Genomic DNA, 21,230 nt, shown 5'->3' with positions numbered 1-21,230 from the left:
CCCCGCCGCCCACACGCAAACTCCACCATCTGCGCATGTGCGGCCATGAAAAAATGGCGCACATGCGCAGATGGTGGTTTTTACTTCCGCATCCAGTATAACGCGGAAATCGGTTAGCGCGGGAGGTCTTGGAACGTAACCCCCGCGCTAATCGAGAGATCACTGTATTTGTATGCCTCTCCGGAGAGGGGCAGCATACAAATCTAATATTATATTATTATTATTATTATTATTATTATTATTATTATTATTATTTATTTTATTTTTTTTGCAATTACATTTCTGTGTCTTTGGTTTCTCCATTTTCCTTTAAATTTACAGTCACTCTATTTCCTTTTTTCCATCGATCCAATTATAAAATTTACCCCACATGGTATAGTATTCTTTATCCTGTTTATCCTGTAACTCTAAAGTAAATTTACTCCATTTTGCGCATTCCAATATTTTCCTAATTAGTAAACCCTCTGATGGTACGTCTTCTTTCTTCCAGTTTTGAGCAAAAACAAGTTAAGCCACAGTTAATATATGTATTATTAAATAATAATTAGCCTTTTCGTGTTGACCTCTAATTATTCCCCATAAATAAGTCTCAGGTTTTCATTCTAATTCATTCTCTAGTGTGAAAAACCAACAGATCGCGCAGAGTCTAACAAAAATGAACATAACTGTGGCAAAAACTTGCTTTCTCTGCTACCGGTATTTCTCCATGGCTTAGCCGTTTGGTATGATGTCATCTACGATCGCGCCTTAACTAGATCGCAAGTTACAGGGAAATTATCTCTGGGACCGCTGCGGGACCCAGGGGAAGAGCCTTCTCTGTGGTGGCCCCGGCCCTCTGGAACCAGCTCCCCCCAGAGATTAGAATTGCCCCCACCCTCCTCGCCTTTCGTAAGCTCCTTAAAACCCACCTCTGCCGTCAGGCATGGGGGAACTGAGATATTCTTTCCCCCTAGGCCTCTACAATTTATGAATGGTATGTTTGTATGTATGTTTGGTTTTATAAATAAGGGTTTTTTAATTGTTTTAGTATTGGATTGTTACATGCTGTTTTTATCACTGTTGTTAGCCGCCCCGAGTCCACGGAGAGGGGCGGCATACAAATCCGATGGATGGATGGATGGATGGATAAATTGAATAAACAAACAAACAAATAAATAAATATCGGAAATATCAAGGAATTTCCAAATGCTTTCCCACTGGACACCCTGTAAAGTCTGAATTCCTTGAAACATGGAGTTAAATTATAGCCGTTCAATGCTGGGATAACTTTTCTTTTGCAGTACAATATACCATTTACGGACAGAATGTCAACCCGAATTGAGTTTCTCCCTCTTAACTATTTGGTAACTGCCTTGGTAGAGATGGAACGTCAAGGTAAGTCTATTTTCTTCTGTTTTATTGCAGCCTAATGCAGTTTATCTCGGTTTAGATCAGTAGTTCTCAATCTTTCTAATGTCGCGACCCCTTAATACAATTCATCACGTTTTGGTGACTCCCAACCATAAGTCTAGCCCCAATTCTCCCACCAGAGCTTTAAGCTGATTGGCAGGAAGGTCAGAGGGACACCCCCACTGTAAACGCCTGATTGGTCGGATTCCAAAAATATTTTATTTTATTTATTTATTCATTTATTGGATTCATACACCGCTCTTCCCCAAGGACTCAGGATGTCTTACAACATATAATTTAAAAAACCCAAAAAAATATAATGGCTAAATCCAATTAATTAAACTAGATAACTAACATAAAATCCCCAATATATTAAAAATATATTAAATCTTTAATATATTTAATATTTTATTAAATTAATAATAATTAATTTATTATAGTAGGAAAGGCAAGTAGGATGCTTGGCTGCATAGCTAGAGGTATAACAAGCAGGAAGAGGGAGATTGTGATCCCCTTATATAGAGCGCTGGTGAGACCACATTTGGAGTACTGTGTTCAGTTCTGGGGACCTCACCTACAAAAAGATATTGACAAAGTTGAACGGGTCCAAAGACGGGCTACAAGAATGGTGGAAGGTCTGAAGTATAAAACGTATCAGGAAAGACTTCATGAACTCAATCTGTATAGTCTGGAAGACAGAAGGAAAAGGGGGGACATGATCGAAACATTTAAATATGTTAAAGGGTTAAATAGGGTTCAGGAGGGAAGTGTTTTTAACAGGAAAGTGAACACAAGAACAAGGGGACACAATCTGAAGTTAGTTGGGGGAAAGATCAAAGGCAACATGAGAAAGTATTATTTTACTGAAAGAGTAGTAGATCCTTGGAACAAACTTCCAGCAGACGTGGTTGGTAAATCCACAGTAACTGAATTTAAACATGCCTGGGATAAACATATATCCATTGTAAGATAAAATACAGGAAATAGTAAAAGGGCAGACTAGATGGACCATGGGGTCTTTTTCTGCCGTCAGTCTTCTATGTTTCTATGTTTCTATGTTTCTATAATATAAATAATAATTTTAATAAAAAATATTTAATATTAAATATAATAAAATATATTAATAATATGTTCCAAGGCACCAGAATAGAAGCTTTAGTTCCTAACACCATGGGAAATTTGTCTTTTCCCGTGGTCTTAGACGACCTCTGTAAAACGGTCTCTCGACCCCCAAAAGGGTCCTGACCCCCCAGGTTGAGAACCACTGGTTTAGATTATAATCGTATTTAAAGTCTATGCTATCCTGCCCGTACCCTGTTTCCCCGAAAATATGACGTACCCTGAAAGTAAGGCATGTCAGAGGTTTTGCAGAATTTGCTAGTATAAGGCACCCCCCGAAAATAAGGCGTAGTCAAGTTTACATACGGTACGGTGGAAAAACATACGGTACCATTCAAAGCTGTTCATAGCGGTACCGTAATAATGTGGCGTCCCCTGCTGGCCCCTTCCATCGCTTTGTACCATCCAGTACAGCAGACACAGTCTGCTGCTGTCTCACCGCCATTACAGTCCCCACTACAGTGCGTAGACTGTAGTTCCCCTGGTGGCCGGAAGCTGAAATAGCGGGAGTATACTGTTGTACCATATAAGTGCCGTCGTTTGTGTGTGTGGGTGCCATACTGACAGGTACCGTACCATAATCAGTGTATCGTACGGTACACTTTCTTTGGGGGTGTCAGCTTTTCTGCCTGTGAATTTATCTTATTTCAGAAATATAAGGCAGCCCCCGAAAATAAGACGTAGCACAACTTTTGGAGCAAAAATTAATATAAGACATTGTCTTATTTTCGGGGAAACACGGTAGGTTAAGAGGGCAACACAACCACAATCTGAAATTAGCGGTTTTAATTTTACTAATGACCACCAGTGATCAACTTCCATTCCATAATATTAATATTTCTCTCATCTAGGATGGGCAGCTTCGCTGGAAGACACCAACATGGACGCAAGATTAGTTGAAGAGCTGGCACTGGAACACACTACAATGCTCTTAGGCCTTTAACTTATTTAATGGCCACGACAAAATTGTGAATCCAGTAGCGTCAGAATTTTGTTGTGCCTTTTAACACACAGTAGTACCTCGACATACGAGTTTAATTCGTTCCAGACCCGAGCTCGTAAGTCGATCAACTCGCATCTCGAACGAATGCCTTTAGACTTTGTTTTTCGCGCCAAGATAACCGGAAGCAAGGAGATTCTTGCGCCACCTAGTGGAAGCTCGGCTCGTATCCCGAATTTGAGCTCGGGTGTCGAACAGAAATTTCGCTCGCGTCGCAGCTCGTAACTTGGAATACTCGCATGTGGAGCAGCTCGTATCTAGAGGTACTACTGTATAGGCAACTGAATTCCAAAGAAGATAACGGATAGGACGCTGTAATGTTACATCCAAAAGAAAAACCACAACTTCTGTTTACTGCTGACTAGAGTTCATTGTAAATGACTGACTTTTAAAAACGGCTTACTGGAATTGCAAACGGTTCTGAATACAAAATATTTTACATTCCAATGCTTTGGGACTTGAAGCAAGAATTTATTTATTTATTTCACTTTTCAACGTGCGCTGGAAACAGACTGTTCCAAATATGAAAAACATATCTTTTTTTTTAATTAGGAAAAAAAGGGTGTTTTGAAATTCAGAATAGACTCCGAGCTACAAATGTTTTGTGCCTCGTTATAATAGATGCATCGAAATATTCTGAAATAATTTTTTTTATAATCCAATATTAAAATGAATGGAAGTCGTCCCACTGTAATATTATGAGGATAAACCGATTTCAATGTAGTATTTATTGTTAATAGGCTGCTGGGGCGCCCAAAGCAATTGCAAAGAGACGATTCATTAATTAAGATTAAATGTTGGCGTAAAATGTGCCGATGTTAGCATTTAAATTCTTACAAGATTGAATAATGCGACAGAGCAATAAGGAGCTGGCAGCTATTATTACATTGTGTATAGATGAGATATACGTGTGTGAACAGGGTACTGTAAATATATTGCAATTGAGAAAGCAAACATTTTCTGTAAATTGAAATAAATGTATAAATTTGGAAATAGGCCTCGGTGTCTTTTATTTATTGAATTGGAATCAGAGATGATGTGCGTATTTTCTAATTGTTTAAATCAGAGTTCTTCAAACTTGGCAACATAGCTGGCTGGAGAATTCTGGGAGTTGAAGGCACAAGTCTTAAATTTGCCAAGTTTCGGGGATCCTTGGTTTAAATATTCCAGAAAGAGAGTAGGATTCTTACAGAAGGGCAAAAGTGTCAAGATAGCATTCCAAACCATACAAATACTTAGCGTTTAAGATCCACCTCCTTTTTAATGTGGATTTAACTTACTTTATGTTGTGGTTAGCTCTGGCCCAGCTCCTGCCCCAAGGACTGTGGATGTGGGGGAGACATCCACATGCTGCAGGCCTGTTTTGCCCCCGGTGGAATCTGCTGATGAAGGCTCCTCTGACCAAGGAGACATGAGTGACAGGGAGGAGGAGAGTGTGGCAGACAGCTCAGAAGGAGATCAATTATCTAGCTCCTCCTTCGATTCGGAACAAGAGTTAATGATACAGCCACGCATGCGGAGAGCGATGCATCGGCAACAACAACTGAGAGATTATTATCAAAGAAAACGAGGCCACCTGTGGTTGGGTGGGGCTGTGGTCATTAGTGAGGCTGCTATAAAGAGCAGCCTGTGGGATTGGCCATTGTGGAGGATTATCTGATCGTTGTGTTTCGTGCCTGCTTTGCTGACTTTGACCTTTTGTGTGCTGATTTTTCCCCGCTTTGAAACTAAACCAAGGCAAAGTGTGCTTCACTTTGTGAAAGAAGGACTGTGAATTGCCTCACTGCTGCAAGGTAAGTATCACAGAACTGATAAGGGACTTGTACAAATTACCAGTTTTGTTTGGAGACGAGGGCTCTTTGCTATACCAAAAGGGGGCTTGGTTTAAGTGAATTTTCATTATAAAGAACATTGTTTTGAATTTTCAAACGTGTGTGTGTCTGAAATTTGTACCTGTGAATTTTCGGGAGGAGTCTACCAGAGAGCCCGACAGAACACCAAGTATTGTGTTAAATGTTTTCATTCCAAACGCAGATAAGTGTTAGTAAGGATGGCGGTATTTGCCACCCGATAACAAACTACAAGCATTCTCAGCTATTTTATTTCCCCAACATTTATTTTATTATGTATTTCCGAAAGTTTCAAGAAGACAAAAATATGAAGATACTTGAATTACTAACGCATCCATTTTCATGCCTGCCCTTTATCATCCTGGGAACTTCTTTCAATCGAACGAAAAACAGACCCTTTCTCGGAGCGAGGCGCGTTCTCCTCCCACGGAAGTGGAGCCACTCATATTTCTATCGGTTTCACGATCGGCTTCCTGATGTGCCTCATGTTGGCGCTGGGCTCGCTGGGCTTGAACGGCGCCAGCGATCCGTAAGGCCTCGGTAGCGGGAGGACGTTTTCGTCATCGGGAATGTAGGCGTTGGGGCGCTGCTCAGCCGTAGTGTGGATGGCGGTTGGCAGCGCAGCCTGTTCTTGTTCCAGGGCCTGCTGGAAGAATATTAGGCCTCAGTGAAATTTGTTCGGAGACGCTGCCTGGGATGCATGGACCTGTTAGGGCAGAGGTCCCCAATCTCCCCATCCCTTGATGGGAACCGGGCCACGACGTACCAGCAACCAGGCCACGCAAACAAGTGGATCCCCATCTGCAGGATGCAGGCAGCACATGAGACCACATCCTCCCTAGTCCATGGAAAAACCTTCCTTCACAGAACCAATATATTCTGTTTTCTATTTCTGCTTCTGTTTCTATTTCCACTCCATTCCATTCCACTCTGTTCTCATTTCTATTCCATTTATTTCATTCCATATTTTCTATTCTACTCTACTCCACTCCACTCCGTTCTAATTTCTATTCCATTCTATCTCATTCCATATTTTCTTTTCTATTCTACTCTACTCCTACTCTGCTCTACTCTTACTGTACTCTAATCTACTCCTACTCCAGTACACTCTACTCTGTTCTAATTTCTATTCCATTCTATTCCATTCCATATTTTCTATTCTATTCTACTCTACTCTACTCTACTCTCTACTCCACTACATTCCACTCTGTTCCAATTTCTATTCCATTCATTTCATATTTTCTCTGTTCTATTCTTATTCCATTCCATTCCATATTTTCTATTCTATTCCATTTCATTCCACTCCACTCCGTTCTAATTTCTATTCCATTCCATATTTTCTATTCTATTCTACTCTATTCTACTCTACTCTATTCCATTTCATTCCACTCCACTCCGTTCTAATTTCTATTCCATTCTATTCCATTCCATATTTTCTATTCTACTCTACTCTATTCCATTTCATTCCACTCCACTCCATTCTAATTTCTATTCCATTCCATATTTTCTATTCTACTCTACTCTACTCTATTCCATTTCATTCTACTCCACTCCGTTCCAATTTCTATTCCATTCCATATTTTCTATTCTACTCTACTCCATTCCATTCCACTCCACTCTGTTCTAATTTCTATTCCATTTCATTCCATTCCATATTTTCTATTCTACTCTACTCTACTCTATTCCATTCCATTCCACTCCACTCCGTTCTAATTTCTATTCCATTCTATTCCATTCCATATTTTCTATTCTACTCTACTCTACTCTATTCCATTCCATTCCACTCCGTTCTAATTTCTATTCCATTCTATTCCATTCCATATTTTCTATTCTACTCTACACTATTCCATTCCACTCCACTCCGTTCTAATTTCTATTCCATTCTATTCAATTCCATATTTTCTATTCTACTCTACTCTATTCCATTTCATTCCACTCCACTCCGTTCTAACTTCTATTCCATTCTATTCCATTCCATATTTTCTATTCTACTCTACTCTACTCTATTCCATTTCATTCCACTCCACTCTGTTCTAATTTCTATTCCATTCCATATTTTCTATTCTACTCTACTCTACTCTATTCCATTTCATTCCACTCCACTCCGTTCTAACTTCTATTCCATTCTATTCCATTCCATATTTTCTATTCTACTCTACTCTACTCTATTCCATTTCATTCCACTCCACTCTGTTCTAATTTTTATTCCATTCCATATTTTCTATTCTACTCTACTCTACTCTATTCCATTTCATTCCATTCCACTCCACTCTGTTCTAATTTCTATTCCATTTTATTCCATTCCATATTTTCTATTCTACTCTACTCTATTCCATTTCATTCCACTCCACTCCGTTCTAACTTCTATTCCATTCTATTCCATTCCATATTTTCTATTCTACTCTACTCTACTCTATTCCATTTCATTCCACTCCACTCCGTTCTAACTTCTATTCCATTCTATTCCATTCCATATTTTCTATTCTACTCTACTCTACTCTATTCCATTTCATTCCACTCCACTCTGTTCTAATTTTTATTCCATTCCATATTTTCTATTCTACTCTACTCTACTCTATTCCATTTCATTCCACTCCACTCCGTTCTAACTTCTATTCCATTCTATTCCATTCCATATTTTCTATTCTACTCTACTCTACTCTATTCCATTTCATTCCACTCTACTCTGTTCTAATTTCTATTCCATTCCATATTTTCTATTCTACTCTACTCTACTCTATTCCATTTCATTCCACTCCACTCCGTTCTAATTTTTATTCCATTCTATTCCATTCCATATTTTCTATTCTACTCTACTCTACTCTATTCCATTTCATTCCACTCCACTCTGTTCTAATTTCTATTCCATTCCATATTTTCTATTCTACTCTACTCTACTCTACTCCATTTCATTCCACTCCACTCCGTTCTAACTTCTATTCCATTCTATTCCATTCCATATTTTCTATTCTACTCTACTCTACTCTATTCCATTTCATTCCACTCCACTCTGTTCTAATTTCTATTCCATTCCATATTTTCTATTCTACTCTACTCTACTCTATTCCATTTCATTCCACTCCACTCCGTTCTAATTTTTATTCCATTCTATTCCATTCCATATTTTCTATTCTATTCTACTCTACTCTATTCCATTTCATTCCACTCCACTCCGTTCTAATTTCTAATCCATTCTATTCCATTCCATATTTTCTATTCTACTCTACTCTACTCTATTCCATTCCACTCCACTCCGTTCTAATTTCTATTCCATTCTATTCCATTCCATATTTTCTATTCTACTCTACTCTACTCTATTCCATTTCATTCCATTCCACTCCACTCTGTTCTAATTTCTATTCCATTTTATTCCATTCCATATTTTCTATTCTACTCTACTCTATTCCATTTCATTCCACTCCACTCCGTTCTAATTTCTAATCCATTCTATTCCATTCCATATTTTCTATTCTACTCTACTCTATTCCATTTCATTCCACTCCACTCCGTTCTAATTTCTATTCCATTCTATTCCATTCCATATTTTCTATTCTACTCTACTCTACTCTATTCCATTTCATTCCACTCCACTCTGTTCTAATTTCTATTCCATTCCATAATTTCTATTCTACTCTACTCTACTCCATTTCATTCCACTCCACTCCGTTCTAATTTTTATTCCATTCTATTCCATTCCATATTTTCTATTCTATTCTACTCTACTCTATTCCATTTCATTCCACTCCACTCCGTTCTAATTTCTATTCCATTCTATTCCATTCCATATTTTCTATTCTACTCTACTCTATTCCATTTCATTCCACTCCACTCCGTTCTAATTTCTATTCCATTCTATTCCATTCCATATTTTCTATTCTACTCTACTCTACTCTATTCCATTTCATTCCACTCCACTCTGTTCTAATTTCTATTCCATTCCATATTTTCTATTCTACTCTACTCTACTCCATTTCATTCCACTCCACTCCGTTCTAATTTTTATTCCATTCTATTCCATTCCATATTTTCTATTCTATTCTACTCTACTCTATTCCATTTCATTCCACTCCACTCCGTTCTAATTTCTAATCCATTCTATTCCATTCCATATTTTCTATTCTATTCTACTCTACTCTACTCTACTTTATTTCATTTCACTCCACTCCACTCCGTTCTAATTTCTATTCCATTCTATTCCATTTTCTATTCTACTCTACTCTACTCTACTCTATCCCATTCCCCTCCCCTCCCCTCCGTTCTAGTTTCTCTTCCGTTCCGTTCTCGTTGTGAGGCTCACCTTTGCTCTGGCTTCGCTTGCTATCTCGTGCATTCTTTCATCCCGTAGCACCCTGAGCCAGTCCTGCTCGATTTCCTTCGGGGGAGGGAGGCCTTTCGCCAGCCGGGAGACGATGCACAGGATGGTCTGCTCTTTGTCCCTCATCTCTTGCTGCAGCCTAATGGCGAAGGCCTGGTGCATGGACAGCTCTGCGATGAGAGCCATGATCTTCTGAGTGGTGCTCTTGATCTTCTCCTGCATCACGTTCATCTGGAAGGAATCATAGCAACAAAGAACATGGAATCATACAGCCTGGAAGGGAACCGCCGTGAGTGGTTTATGTCCGGCTGAGCTGGTCACGGATTTCGAGGACCAAGAGGCTCATCCTCTTCAGAATCTGACATGACCAGAGGTGGACAAGGAGCACTCACAACAATGTCCAGCTCAGCTGGTCACAGAGTTTGAGGACCAGGAGATGGATGAGTACTGGCATTGCAGGCCTGTGTTCTTGCCATCTGAGCCCGAGAGTCAGAGCGTAGGGGAGTTAAGAGACTGGGGAACCACCAGAGACTGTAGAACCCCCAGTTATGGGATTGAGTGAGTCAGAGGTCGATGGGGAATTAGAGGAGGAGGACCCCCTGTTAGATGCACGAGTAAGGAGAACAGTGTCTAGGCAAGAATATATGAAAAGGAAAGGTTCTTGGCGTTAACAGGTCTATGGGACATTTGGCCATGCCTTGGCAGTATATAAGGGATGTTCTAAGGGGAAGTGGGCGTGGTGAACAACGTTCCTCATCATGGGTGCTGGAGAATCGAAGCTGAGAGGACTTTCTGTGTTCAGATCCTTTTCCTTCCTGCCTGTGTTGTGCTTTGCGAAGTTTAATGAACTGTGAGTTTTATCCAAGCTGCCAGAAACACTTCAAGAACTAAGATTTATAGCCCTCCGGCTCTACATCTCATTAGAGAGAAAGCAAGAAATTCCTTAGCATTAACCAGTGAATTGCGTGATTTGCTTTACCAAAGAGATTTTGCCTATGATCAAAGTTTGAACAGCATGTGTGGTTCTTTATTTCTGATCAGAGGATCAGGACAGGAATCTCAGAAGTCTTCTAGCCCAACCCATCCTTCCCCACACTCATGAGACCTTTTATCATCCTAGTCAAATGGTTGTCCAGTGAGTGTTGCGGTGGTCTGTTGTGGTTAGCTCTGGCCCAGCTCCTGCCCCAAGGACTGTGGATGTGGGGGAGACATCCACATGCTGCAGGCCTGTTTTGCCCCCGGTGGAATCTGCTGGTGAAGGCTCCTCTGACCAAGAAGACATGAGTGACAGGGAGGAGGGGAGTGTGGCAGACAGCTCAGAAGGAGATCAATTATCTAGCTCCTCCTTGGATTCAGAACAAGAGTTAATGATACAGCCACGCATGCGGAGAGCGATGCATAGGCAGCAACAACTGAGAGATTATTATCAAAGAAAATGAGGCCACCTGTGGTTGGATGGGGCTGTGGCCATTAGTGAGGCTGCTATAAAGAGCAGCCTGTGGGTTTGGCCATTGTGGAGGATTATCTGATCGTTGTGTTTCGTGCCTGCTTTACTGACTTTGACCTTTTGTGTGCTGATTTTTCCCCGCTTTGAAACTAAACCAGAGCAAAGTGTGTTTCACTTTGTGAAAGAAGGACTTTGAATTGCCTCACAGCTGCAAGCTAAGTATCACAGAACTGATAAGGGACTTGTACAAATTACCAGTTTGTTTGGAGATGAGTGCTCTTGGCTATACCAAAAGAGGGCTTCGTTTAAGTGAATTTTCTTTATAAAGAACATTGTTTTGAATTTTCAAACGTCTGTGGGTCTGAAATTTGTACCTCTGAAATTTTGGGAGGATTCTACCAGAGAGCCCGACAACATAAGTCGAGGACTGCCTGTATAGATAACTGTCATCATCAAACCGAGTTGTGATCACCCTACCTTTTTAGCCAGGATTAATGTCTCCTCCCTGCCGTTTTCTGCCTTGACGCTAACTTTCTCAATCATTCGGGTAACTTGCTCATAAACAAAGTCCTTTTCCAGCAGTCTTTCCTCTCGCCGAGTCAGTTGAATTTCCAACTGTAGAAAAAGCAAACAGATAAATGCAGATTAATTCCATTTTCTAGTCTAGTCTATACTCTAGTCTGTATAATAGCAGATATATACTAATTCTATTCTATTCTATTTTCTATTCTATGTATAAAAGCAGATAAATACAGTGGTACCTCAAGATACGAACCCCTCGTCTTACGAACAACTCGTGATACGAACCTGGGGTTCAGAAAAATTTTGCCTCTTCTTACGAACTTTTTTCGAGTTACGAACCGGCGTTCGGAGACTGCTGGGAAGCCGTGCAGCTGTTTTAAAAGGTAACAGCCGGGCGGCGGGGCTTCCCAGAAGCCTCCCGAACGCCGGTTCGTAACTCGAACAAAGTTCGTAAGAAGAGGCAAAATTTTGCTGAACCCCGGGTTCAGTTCGGGAGGTTGTTGGGAAGCCCCCCAGGCCGGCTAGAGGTAACAAAACGAACCGCTGAGGAAAGGAGCCCCCGAAGCCGTATGTAAACTTGACGACGCCTTATTTTCGGGGGGTGCCTTATATTAGCAAATTCTGCAAAACCTCTGACATGCCTTACTTTCGGGGTACGTCTTATTTTCGGGAAAACAGGATAGGTCACCGGCATATTGGTTTTTTGGGAAGCAGTTTCGTGGGTTTTATGCATTCCCTACCTACCCTCCCTTTTTAAAAAAATAAATAAATTCCGGTTAATATGGAAACATGGTTATTTGCTGCAATGGTTTTTAAGCCGGGATGGACATTACCTCTTCGATCTTTTTGAAGAGCTCTTGAATAGAGGGGTCTTTTCCAGGCAACGCTCTTACTCTGTTTTCACGATCCGGGTCGGTAAAGAGCTTCTCCAGGCTTTTAATTTTGTCCTTGCACTGTGAAAACTGTTTTTAAAAAAGAATCAACAAATGGATCCTATCAGCTGGATAGCTGAGGCATTTGTATTCGTCAACATTACAAAACAAAATACAGTGGTACCTCATGATACGAACCCCTCGTCTTACGAACAACCCGAGATACGAACCCGGGGTTCAGAATTTTTTTGCCTCTTCTTATGAACTTTTTCCTTCTTATGAACCCGCCGCCACTGCTGGGAAGCCCCGCCACCTGGCTGTCACCTTTTAAAACAGCCGGGAGGCTTCTCGGCGGCCTCCCGAACGCCGAACCCGGAAGTTCGGGTTTGGCGTTTGGGTTCAGGAGGACGCTGGGAAGCCCCCTGGCTGTTTTAAAAGGTGACAGCCGGGTGGCGGTGTTTTTTTGCGGGGTTTTTTTCGTTGCACGGATTAATTGATTTTATATTGTTTCCTATGGGAAACAATGTTTCATCTTACGAACTTTTCATCTTACGAACCTCCCCCTGGAACCAATTAGGTTCGTAAGACGAGGTATTACTGTACTAGAAAAATTAGAGTTTCTCTTTCACAGACTATTTGGACCTAACCTCTTTCTTTCTTTCTTTCTTTCTTTCTTTTTTTCTTTTTCTTTATTTCTCTTTCTCTTCCTTTCTCTTCTCCCCTTTTCTTTCTTTCGTTCCCTTTCTCCCTTTTTATTTTTCTTTCTTTCCCTTTCTCCTTTTTTTCTTTCTCTTTCTGTCTGCCTCTGTCTCTCTCTGTTTTCTTTCTTTCTTTCTTTCTTTCTTTCTTTCTGGGGTTGGGGTTTTTTTTTTTCTTGGTACAACAAATTCTAAGAAAACACAAGAAGCCACAAAAATGAACATTTCCTCAAAAGAATCAGCAGGTGATTCATTCTGAAGAGCTGCTACTTCTCTTTTTATTTTCCTCGCAAAGTTACACCATTCACTTGCTTCCTGTTCTCAGCCATTAACAGGAAAAAGGTGTAAACATCACCACCACCACCACCACCAAAAAATTAAAACCTCAGCAAAATAGACTCAAAGGGGAAGGAGAGAACTAACGTGGGAAAAGAAGGTAAAAAAATAATAATATGTCCCTTCCCGAGAACATTTTGTTTTAAAAATTGGCTGGGCAGCCACATTTCAGGAAAATGACAAAATATTTGTGACGATCCCCAGCAGACAAACGGTACACTCCATGCTACAAAATGTGAAGTGTTAAGTGGAAAAAAGTGCAGGTACCTCCAAACAACAGGATGTGGGTTATCGTTTCGGCGAACACTTAAATGTCTGGCTGGACAGCAATATACAATGTTTACATGTGCTGCCAATTGGTCCCTGCCATCCTGTACGCTGTTTCCAGGACACACTTACGAAATGGCTCAATAAAAACTCCCTGACAAAGTCATGATTCCAATTTATTCTTTATGACTCAGCCTCGAATTCTACTGGCCATAAAACCTCTGACCCTCTCCCATCAGTTTTTCCACTTTATTTTCATTGATCATATTCGTTTTAATATTTATTTATTTATTTAATTAATTGATTGATTGATTAATTGATTGATTAATTCATTTATTTATTTTGTCCAATACACAATAAGAGTTTTAGTGGGTATATATATCGGACAAACCAACAGGAGAGTAAATGCACGTGTTGCAGAACATAAGAATGCATTAAGGAAAAAAGAAAAAACCTCCTCCCTTTTCCAACACTTCAAAACTACAGGACATGAAATTGATTTTGACAGCACTAAATTAATTTCCAAAACAGAACACTACAGCAAAAGAATAATCATGGAAGCCATCGAGATAGAAAAACATCCCCAAAATATGAACAAGCCGGATGATACCTCCCGCCTACCAGACATCTGGAAACCAGCCCTCAAACGTAACCCAGCCATAAAAACTGAAACTAGACTCAGAACACACATTGCAAAACAATCAAGTAGCCTGCAAGCTCCAACTACTCAGGATATCACGCCTAATCAACAACCATTAACTAACCAGCATACTTCAGCTACATCAATGACCCCAGGTGTTACCCCACTGACTCACCAGGAAGTTTCTACACAGCAGGCAATTGCTGAGCCATCAAACCACACCCAGCCACCAGTATTTATAGAAGGAAGGCAGCTCAGGTCTCGCAGTGTTTGCCTTAGAACAAGGACAGAAACACCACCCTGAAGATGACGAGTGGGACCTCGTCGAAACGTTGCCAGAAATTTCCAAATCCTACACGGGAAGAAACCCGAATATACCAAGACCGTCATACCTGTACCCGTGAAAATCTACGAAAACAAATATATATATGTCACATGTTTTTTTGCTGAATTTGAAAATTAAGGGAGACTAGGATAGATCTATTTGGCCTTATTTTGGCCTCATCAGCTAGCCATACCCACTGGGACTTGAACCTGCAACCTTTGCCTTGTAAGGCAAAGAATTATCCTCTAGGCTACAGTATCCAATTCCTTCAGCTCAGCACCAGGGAAAGGTTAAATATTTTTGTGTCGAATCACCCTGGTGTATTGAAGGAACATCACAGCTCCTTATTTTGCCTCTCGGCCCAACCCAGGGCCATTTCCAAGGCAGTTAATTTTATTGACAGCCGACAATATATATACACATAGTAAAATACATGATGAAGGTTATAGAGGAGATACTCATAGTAAAATATATCTATGAAAGAATAGAAAAGAAGATATAGGGATAGAACATATCAATGAAAGAATACAAGAAGAGATATAGGAATAGAAGAAAGGTATAGGAGATATAGGAGAGCAATAGGACAGGGGACGGAAGGCACTCTAGAGCACTTGTACTCGCCCCTTACTGACCTCTTAGGAATCTGGATAGGTCAACCGTAGATAATCTAAGGGTAAAGTGTTGGGGGTTTGGGGATGACACTATGGAGTCCGGTAATGAGTTCCACGCTTCGACAACTCGATTACAGAAGTCATATTTTTTACAGTCAAGTTTGGAGCGGTTAATATTAAGTTTAAATCTGTTGTGTGCTCTTGTGTTGTTGTGGTTGAAGCTGAAGTAGTCGCCGACAGGCAGGATGTTGCAGCATATGATCTTGTGGGCAATACTTAGATCATGTTTAAGGTGTCTTAGTTCTAGGCTTTCTAGGCCCAGGATTCAAAGTCTAGTCTCGTAGGGTATTCTGTTTCGAGTGGAGGAGTGAAGGGCTCTTCTGGTGAAGTATCTTTGGACATTTTCAAGGGTGTTAATGTCTGAGATGTGATATGGGTTCCAAACAGATTTTTGGAACTCAACAGAAATTGTGTTACAAATTGTTCCCCAGTGTAATGATAACAACAGAGTTGAAAGGGATCTTGGAGGTCTTCTAGTCCAACCCCCTGAATTTACACTCTTCCAGCATTCAGGTAACGTATTACAGTGTGCACTTCGCACTTGGAGGGAAGTGGAATGAGGACGCTAATCTCTAACCTTCACCGCAACGCCAGTCGATGATCTACTGACCACTGGCACCGCTCATTATTATTATTATTATTATTATTATTATTATTATTATTATTATTATTATTTATTAGTTTTGTACGCCACCCCTCTTCATAGACTCGGGGCGGCTCACAACAACAATAACACAATATATAACAAATCTAATAATTAAAAGTCACTAAAAACCCCTTATTAAAAAGAAAACGTACACACAAACATACCAGGCATAAACTGTATAGGCCCCGGGGAGATGTCTCAGTTCCCCCATGCCTGGCAGCAGAGGTGGGTTTTAAGAAGTTTACGAAAGACAAGGAGGGTGGGGGCAATTCTAATCTCCGGGGGGAGCTGGTTCCAGAGAGTCGGGGCCGCCACAGAGAAGGCTCTTCCCCTGGGTCCCGCCAGATGATATTGTTTAGTCGACAGGACCCGGAGAAGGCCAACTCTGTGGGACCTAACCGGTCACTGGGATTCTCTTCCACTGGCTTCCCGCTACATGATAGTAATGCCAACTTCCTCCGCGAATATTGCCCACGAGAGCTACGTCCCTTGTAACCTCTTCGGAGAGGGACGGCATACAAATCTAATAAATTATTATTATGAATTATTACTTTCCAGATAACTCTTGTACTTCACGTGATCTTGATTCAGTAATGCAGCCTAGAACTGTGTTGGCTTTTTTGGCAGCTGCAGCATACGACTCACGACTTTAATGACTCACATTAAAGTGATTATTCATTAGGATTGTCCACAATCGAGCCGTTCTTGACTATTTAACGCGAGGACTGAAATGAAAACAGACTTTTTCTTCTGTGGAATTGTTTGGTTGACCTGAGCCATTGTTTGACAGCAGTAGGAGTGAAAGTACATGTAGGCTTATGTTAGAATGGTTTCTAGACAACGGATCATAACACACGACAACTCCTTTTTCTTTTCTTTTTTAAAGGAAAGCTCAAATAAGGAACTTAAGGCTTCTTCTTCGGAACAGAAACCGATCCTGCTTCAAGATTCACGGAGCAAAGATTTATCCACCACAAATGCAGGGGTTTCCCTCTCTTATTGAAAGGGCAACCTCCAAAATCCTGCTCCAGGACAGCAGCCCCCGAGGCACGAAGATCTAATTCTAGAGGAGAAATCAGCAAATGTACCATGTACAGGCAGAAGCATTGGTGGCAGTAATGGGCTTCTCACCCCACGTGGGGGGATGCCATCCAGGTAGCAGAAGTGGCCCAGGAATCACACGACTGACAGATTTCCGGTGAAAATTGCCAGTTTTTGCTTCTGCGTATGCGCAGAAGCAAAAATACAGGTGAAAATTGCCGAAATCTCATTTATGCTCATGAGATTTTGCCTATTTTTGCTGTTTCTTGCTTCTGCCCATGCACGGAACAGAGCGCTGGTGAGACCACATTTGGAATACTGTGTCCAAAGAAGGGCTACAAGAATGGTGGAAGGTCTTAAGCATAAAACGTATCAGGAAAGACTTCATGAACTCAATCTGTATAGTCTGGAGGACAGAAGGAAAAGGGGGGACATGATCAAAAGATTTAAACATGTTAAAGGGTTAAATAAGGTCCAGGAGGGAAGTGTTTTTAATAGGAAAGTGAACACAAGAACAAGGGGACACAATCTGAAGTTAGTCGGGGGAAAGATCAAAGGCAACATGAGAAAATATTATTTTACTGAAAGAGTAGTAGATCCTTGGAACAAACTTCCAGCAGACGTGGTTGGTAAATCCACAGTAACTGAATTTAAACATGCCTGGAATAAACCTGTATCCATTGTAAGATAAAATACAGGAAATAGTATAAGGGCAGACTAGATGGACCATGAGGTCTTTTTCTGCTGTCAGTCTTCTATGTTTCTATGTTTCTAAAATCTGACAAGACGTGGCTTGCTGCCCATGCGCAGAAGCCAAATCTTGTACGGTGGGCGCGCACACACTGGGTGCTGAGGACCGTCCAGGTAGCGAGGTAAGTGACTGCCCACCACTGATTAGTGGGCACAAAACCTCCTACCTCATATCTACTTAGACCTCGGAGTGAACATTAAATGCCAGGGGGACCAACTCTGGCAATCTTAAGACTTGTGGCCTTCAACTCCCAGAATTCTCCAGCCAACCATAGACCTTACACCAGAGGTCTTCAAACTTGGCAACTTTAAGACTTGTGGACTTCAACTCCCAGAATTCTCCAGCCAACCATAGACCTTACACCAAAGATCTTCAAACTTGGCAACTTTAAGACTTGTGGACTTCAACTCCCAGAATTCTCCATCCAGCCATAGACCTTACACCAAAGATCTTCAAACTTGCCAACTTTAAGATCTGTGGACTTCAGCTCCCAGAATTCTCCAGCCAGCCATAGACCTTACACCAAAGGTCTTCAAACTTGGCAACTTTAAGACTTGTGGACTTCAACTCCCAGAATTCTCCAGCCAGCCATAGACCTTACACCAGAGGTCTTCAAACTTGGCAACTTTAAGACTTGTGGACTTCAGCTCCCAGAATTCTCCAGCCAGCCATAGACCTTACACCAGAGGTCTTCAAACTTGCCAACTTTAAGACTTGTGGACTTCAACTCCCAGAATTGGAAGTTGAAGTTCACAAATCTTAAAGTTGCCAAGTTTGGGGACTCCTGTCTTACACCATTCTGGACAAATGGCTGTCCAAACTCACAACTTCTGGAGGCAAGTTATCCCACCGATTAATTGTTCCCACTGTCAGGAAATTTCTCATTAATTCGAGGTTGGGTTGCCGACCCCTGGATTAGACATACCTAGTTCGTTCAGTCATTCATCACATGATTTAGCCCCTAGACTCCCCCATTTTAAAAATGCCTTATTAAATTTGATTTAAGAACATAAGAACCTAAGAAGAGCCATGCTGAATCAGGCCAAAGCCCACTGAGTCCAGCATTCTGTGTTAAACAGTGGCCCACCAATTGTCCATGGGGATCTTGAGCAGAAAGAGAAGGCAAAAACCTCCCTTTCCCTTGACTCCCAACAAATGGTACTCGAGGGAACCCTGCCTGCCTCAACCAACATAGAGACGGCACATTGACATACTTAGCAATAGGAAGGAAATTGGAGAGCCGACTGTCTGGCTGAAAACAGTGCCAGTCAGCACAACTGTCTGCTTTATTAACTTCCTTCCTGTTCAGTGTGTGTCTTCTGCCTTACCACCAAGGACACACACACACTTAGAAACTAGCCAAGTCAGTCTGGTACCTGCACATTCCCCTAGTGCTTTCAATAGGGCTGTTGCCTTCAACGGGGCTATCATCCACTAATGGTTTCCTCCTCTTGGCGCTACTGGTGAGCCCTCCGAGGCCATCGCGGTTGTGCACATGTCCAGCATGAGATTCAGCTTCTGCACATGTACAATAAGTGAAATCTCGTGCGAGGACGAGAGCGCGAGCAATTTTTTTTGGCAATTTTCACCGATATCCCACGATATCCCACTCAGTTGCTTCTCAGCCAATGCCGATGACTCTAAAGTGTGCAATAGGGTTGATATTCCTGGAGGGGTCTGTAATATGGTAAATGATTTAGCTTTACTAGATAAATGGTCAAAGCAATGGAAACTGCAGTTTAATGTTTCCAAATGTAAAATAATGCGCTTGGGGAAAAGAAATCCTCAATCTGAGTATTGCATTGGCAGTTCTGTGTTAGCAAAAACTTTAGAAGAGAAGGATTTAGGGGTAGTGATTTCTGACAGTCTCAAAATGGGTGAGCAGTGTGGTCGGGCGGTAGGAAAAGCAAGTAGAATGCTTGGCTGCATAGCTAGAGGTATAACAAGCAGAAAGAGGGAGATTGTGATCCCCTTATATAGAGCGCTGGTGAGACCACATTTGGAATACTGTGTTCAGTTCTGGAGACCTCACCTACAAAAAGATATTGACAAAATTGAACGGGTCCAAAGACGGGCTACAAGAATGGTGGAAGGTCTTAAGCATAAAACGTATCAGGAAAGACTTCATGAACTCAATCTGTAGAGTCTGGAGGACAGAAGGGAAAGGGGGGACATGATCGAAACATTTAAATATGTTAAAGGGTTAAATAAGGTTCAGGAGGGAAGTGTTATTAATAGGAAAGTGAACACAAGAACAAGGGGACACAATCTGAAGTTAGTTGGGGGAAAGATCAAAAGCAACATGAGAAAATATTATTTTACTGAAAGAGTAGTAGATCCTTGGAACAAACTTCCAGCAGACGTGGTTGGTAAATCCACAGTAACTGAATTTAAACATGCCTGGGATAAACATATATCCATTGTTAGATAAAATACAGGAAATAGTATAAGGGCAGACTAGATGGACCATGAGGTCTTTTTCTGCCGTCAGTCTTCTATGTTTCCAGTACTGTATCAAGGTTTGTCAGGCAAAAACACTTCCCACATGCTCTTCTCCTCCAGAGACACGAATGTTGGCTTTTTGCAAAGAGCACCTTCCAACTTCTCCCCCTTATATACTCTCTGGGAGTACAGACTATGCACAGCTGTGCTCACTTCCTCTTTCTGAGCCTCCTTAACTGCTCCTGCCTCCCCTGCATCCTTCTTACTCATACATTCAAAATCGGGTCCCTTATCTCCTCTTCCTCCTCACCAGACCCTGGCAAATCCTCAGTTGGGGGCTGCAAATCCTCAGTTGGGGCTTTTATAGCCTCGTTAGGTTCCTCACACCTAGACTCTCCCCCCTCCCCCAGCTCGCTATCTGACTTCTCCAACAGCCACACAGACCGATCATGTCCAGATGGCCCCAGTTTTTCAGGCTCGAAGTCCGTTGCCAGAGGGCCTGGCTGCGAGCCAACCACAACACATTCTGAGCGCTAACTGCAAAGATTATGACAGCTCAACCAGGGAGAAGCTTCTCACCCACTTACCGGATGGAGAAAATCCCAGCTTGTTATCTCAACATTTGAAACAGAAAATCTGCTTTCACATGCATACCTGAATTTGAAGGACCACTAAATCTGCATCGAGAGTCCTCTTGGTCGGCAACATTTTGATGGACAATTCAATCTGCCTCTTCTTCTCGATCATCTTCAGCTTCAAGTAGCGTATCTTCTCATCCATCACGTTGATCTCGATATCGCCGTTTCGACTCATCATCTCCTGGATGTTTATCTTTTCGTAAAAAATGCACACCTCCTCTTCGCGCTCGATGAGCTGAACGCCACTGTAATGAAACCCGA

The 21,230-nt window shown here is 41.5% G+C and overlaps 2 protein-coding genes across 5 annotated transcripts in view; one reads left to right on the top strand and one right to left on the bottom strand.

Annotated features, from left to right (window-relative positions):
• Nucleotides 1-4,501, top strand: part of GSAP (gamma-secretase activating protein) — an 87,253-nt gene extending 82,752 nt beyond the window's left edge. For all 3 annotated transcript variants that reach the window (XR_011559436.1, XM_070755194.1, XM_070755193.1), the window contains exons 30-31: nucleotides 1,281-1,374; nucleotides 3,360-4,501. Coding sequence is in view for 2 of the 3 variants with exons in the window: in XM_070755194.1 (XP_070611295.1) it covers nucleotides 1,281-1,374; nucleotides 3,360-3,451 (186 nt within the window). In the remaining variant the exon portion in view is untranslated. The remainder of the gene's footprint in view (nucleotides 1-1,280; nucleotides 1,375-3,359) is intronic.
• A 1,104-nt stretch (nucleotides 4,502-5,605) lies between these two features.
• The window catches only part of CCDC146 (coiled-coil domain containing 146), a 123,989-nt gene continuing 108,364 nt past the window's right edge, over nucleotides 5,606-21,230 (bottom strand). Inside the window, exons 15-19 of one of the 2 annotated variants that reach the window (XM_070755190.1) lie at nucleotides 20,986-21,214; nucleotides 12,476-12,604; nucleotides 11,598-11,735; nucleotides 9,656-9,904; nucleotides 5,606-6,004 (exon numbers count right to left, since the gene is read on the bottom strand). In XM_070755190.1, the coding sequence (XP_070611291.1) occupies nucleotides 5,801-6,004; nucleotides 9,656-9,904; nucleotides 11,598-11,735; nucleotides 12,476-12,604; nucleotides 20,986-21,214 (949 nt within the window). In that variant the 3' untranslated portion in view covers nucleotides 5,606-5,800. The remainder of the gene's footprint in view (nucleotides 6,005-9,655; nucleotides 9,905-11,597; nucleotides 11,736-12,475; nucleotides 12,605-20,985; nucleotides 21,215-21,230) is intronic. The other variant, XM_070755192.1, reaches the window with a different exon arrangement.

The sequence above is a fragment of the Erythrolamprus reginae genome, chromosome 6, assembly GCF_031021105.1.
Source record: "Erythrolamprus reginae isolate rEryReg1 chromosome 6, rEryReg1.hap1, whole genome shotgun sequence".
Taxonomy (NCBI): Eukaryota; Metazoa; Chordata; class Lepidosauria; order Squamata; family Dipsadidae; genus Erythrolamprus; species Erythrolamprus reginae.
Note: the sequence above shows the minus strand (reverse complement) of the source record. Positions and strands in the feature narration are given on the sequence as shown.